A 3,577-nucleotide genomic window follows, 5' to 3' on the forward strand; every position below is an offset into this window, starting at 1 on the left:
TTTACACGCCTTATCCACCCATCATCTTTCATCTCACAATCAAATTGAATATTTTTTTCATATCGGTAGTGGACCAAAATAAAAATAGGATATATATAAAAAGTAATTGGAAAAAAAACACCATCTTTTGTTTATATTTGTCAGTGAGGCATAGTTTATACGTCCCTAATACTCTTACAAATTATCATATCTTCCGGGAAAAAATAGCACGTTCGATATTTTTCTTTGTTTAGTGGGCACACACAAGTTCCTACAATATTTTTTCGTTAAAAATATTAATTGAGATTCAGAATGTCGGATGAAGAAGATTACATGTCAGATAAGTTTCTACAAAAACTGGAAGACAAACGACCTGGACTTTCATTTTCATCAAAGACAGCGCGAATTCACCAACAGGAACACAAGAAAAAGGAAAAAGATGAGAAAAATCGCGTGAAACCCAAAAAGGTTTTGGAAGCAGAGAAACGAGAGGAGGGGCTAAATTCCGCTATATCAAGTGACAATAAAGGGTTTGCAATGCTTTCAAAGATGGGGTACAAGCCAGGAATGGCAATCGGGAAGAAAGGTGAAGGACGCTCAGAGCCCGTACCTATTGAATTAAAATCCGGAAGAGGTGGGTTAGGAAGAGATAATGAAGTGAAGAGAAAATTAGAGGATTTTCGTGCAAAATCAACACAAGCCAAAGAAAAACGTCAAAAGTTTATGACAGAAGTGAAACACAACTTTGTTGATCGAATGAGTTCTAAATTTTCAGAACAAAGAGCAAAGGGTGATTTGTATAAAAGTCAAAAAGTGTGTGCCGATTTGGATGTAAGAATAAATATAACAGAATCTGAAAGATCTTTCTTCTGGCCAGATTCATACAAACACAAAAATGAAACCGAGTCAGACACAGAAGAATCTGAAGAAGAGGAACCAGATGAAGATTTAAGCTTGAGCTGTGTAGAGCAATTGGAAATCTTAACAGAATATCTAAGAACTAAACATTTGTATTGTGTGTGGTGTGGAACAGCATATGATGACTCCCAGGACTTAAAAACAAACTGTCCTGGTAATACAGCTGAGCTTCATGATGATTAAATGGCAAAATCAGCATGAGAGATTTAAAATGTTGGTAGTTCAAAAAAGTCTTTGTATTTTTTTTCTAAGAAATAAAACTGGTTTTGAATTGATAAATGCTATAAATCAGTCAGTCTTGCCATCAAAAATCATGATGGTAACATCTTTTTTATCTTGATCTTATTAAATGTCACAATGAAAAAAATATGCAGCAATTTGTATGCTCAATACATATTTTATTAACGTGGTCAATTCTAATTTTCTAGTATTTTAAGAAGATTACCACATATTATCTAAATCTTTATGTTGATAAATGCACTGAACTTTTTAATACTTTTATGTTTCTTTCAAATAAAGGTCTACAAATTCTTATTTTACACTTAGCATTTGTTTTTCTTACTTGATGGCCAATTGGATCACTTAAAAAAGTAAATATTATTTGCCAATAAAAAAAGAAGAAAAAATAAACAAATGCAAATCCTGACCATGTCTTGCTGCAGAAAATATTTAAACACCCAAATAATTATTATGATAAAGTTTTAATATGTATCATTTTAGCTATTAACGATACCCATCCTATGCAAAACAAAAAAGGTTTTCCATGTTGCTATTTGCAGTTATTTAAACAATGAAAATGAATATCCTAACTTAATTTAAAAAAAAAAAAAAACTGTGTTGATATGCCAAAAAATATACATTAACAAGGCTGAGTGGTCAACAAATTACCAATCAGATCTTTCTCTAAATTTTCAGATATGATTTGTTTAGTTATAAATTGTTATTTAGTAAAAAAATAACACAAACAAACTGAATATTTTGCTATTTTTTATTGGGACAAATATGTCGATTTGTAGGACGTTATAAGTTTTCATTGACGAATAGGTCAATCATCGATTAAGGTAAGGAGGATGCTGTGAGTGGGTGCATTTGTATCCGTTCTCAAAAAAAGAAAAAATTAAATTAAATATCGTATTCTTATTTAAGGATGCTGGATGGTCAACAAATTAACCTGAAACTTAAACACGATATTTTCAGCCATTAATTATTATTTAGCAAAGAAAAATCCAAATATTTTAGCTTTAAAATTTGAACAATTTTCTGTATCTTTAAACAGAGCTCTTCGTCCAAAGGAGGTAAAAATAAACTGAAAATAGCCACGACCATCTTGTCCTCTTAACAAGAAAATCTGGGATTGACTGGATCTCTCTCTCTCTCTCTCTCTCTCTCTCTCTCTCTCTCTCTCTCTCTCTCTCTTAATCTCTCCGAATAAAAGAAATATAACCAACCATTGCCTTTGTACAACCAACTCCTTTACCCTTTATGGATCCCTTTGCTTTTGTTGATTTTTCACACGATTCTAGTAAAGGCACCAAAAAAATCTGTACTTGACCACCTTGAAAAATATGTCAAAAAAATTTCTGAGCCCGACCCAATTCCTTGCTAACATCCATTCAAAATCAATTGGCCATAATCTTCCTTGTTTTTACACAGTTTAGGCTTCATTACTATTTTCGGACAAACGTCTTAAAAATCAGCCAAGTCAGAATAAATGTCTTATAGTATGAACGGAATGAAAATGGAAATTGATAAAATTGGTCGCGTTGAAAAAGTTCAAGTTCAAAACGGCATAGTTGGGATAAGTTTTCAACAGGTTCAATTTTCAAATTTTGCCAGTACTATCTATTGTCGCTTCTGCGAAAAAGTAAATGTAAAACTTTAGTACTTTATCAAAAAACTGTTTGAAATTAAAATGCTTACAAAATTTAAATGGTTTAAGGTACTAGTATTACTCATTAACATATTATAATTGTGAAATACTTTCATGAGAATGGATTTATATTGTTTTATAAAGATTTTTAAAAATGACGAATTAACTGTACAACGCGTGAGTTAAAATTAAATCAAACAAAAGGCAAGAATGGGATCGGTCAAGTGTTTTATTTCAACACTTCAAGATTTTTACAACAGGTTTTCCAACATGGCATCGATTTCGTTGGAAATTTCACGGTCCATATCTGCTTTGACTGAAATAACATACCGGTAGTCATCTTCCCAAGTCAAGGGTTCCTGATCCGCTACGCTCTGTTTATGTAGAGTGGAGTGGATCAGTAACAGACGACCGGTAGTTTAAAAATGCATTATTCAAATGTGTTTAGAGAATTTCATCATGATGAAGCATTGATAAAAGTTATATCAATATATATCATACATCAATATATACTGTAACCATATTATATTTAGCTGCGTGTTCTACCTAGCGTTTTATTCGGTGCAAAGCAGCTTCTGCTAATTAAGTACATCGCTATATATATGCAAATATTAAATTAATGCACATATATATGCATGATGATAGGTACATCTAGAAAAAGGCTAATTCAAATCCACGATAACATGATGAAAAATCAATATCCGCCAAAAATCGTACACGCTAAATATAATACAACATAAATAACAAATATTTACCGTCTTTTCTCAACCATTTGAAGCTTTCAAACACAACCATTACTAAGACTGAGAA

At 31.8% G+C, this 3,577-nt stretch overlaps 1 protein-coding gene across 1 annotated transcript; it reads left to right on the top strand.

Annotated features, from left to right (window-relative positions):
• Positions 1-280: 280 nt before the first annotated feature.
• LOC128188145 (G patch domain-containing protein 11-like) lies at positions 281-1,408 on the top strand. The gene has a single exon (XM_052859018.1). The coding sequence runs from the start codon at positions 292-294 to the stop codon at positions 1,078-1,080; it is 789 nt and encodes a 262-aa protein (XP_052714978.1). The 5' UTR covers positions 281-291; the 3' UTR covers positions 1,081-1,408.
• Positions 1,409-3,577: the final 2,169 nt, after the last annotated feature.

Source organism: Crassostrea angulata, chromosome 1, assembly GCF_025612915.1.
Source record: "Crassostrea angulata isolate pt1a10 chromosome 1, ASM2561291v2, whole genome shotgun sequence".
In the NCBI taxonomy this organism is placed as follows: domain Eukaryota; kingdom Metazoa; phylum Mollusca; class Bivalvia; order Ostreida; family Ostreidae; genus Magallana; species Magallana angulata.

Bases quoted from the DNA above. Each gene is read 5' to 3' on its own strand.
- LOC128188145 (XM_052859018.1), top strand. From the start codon at position 292: ATGTCGGATGAAGAAGATTACATGTCAGATAAGTTTCTACAAAAACTG.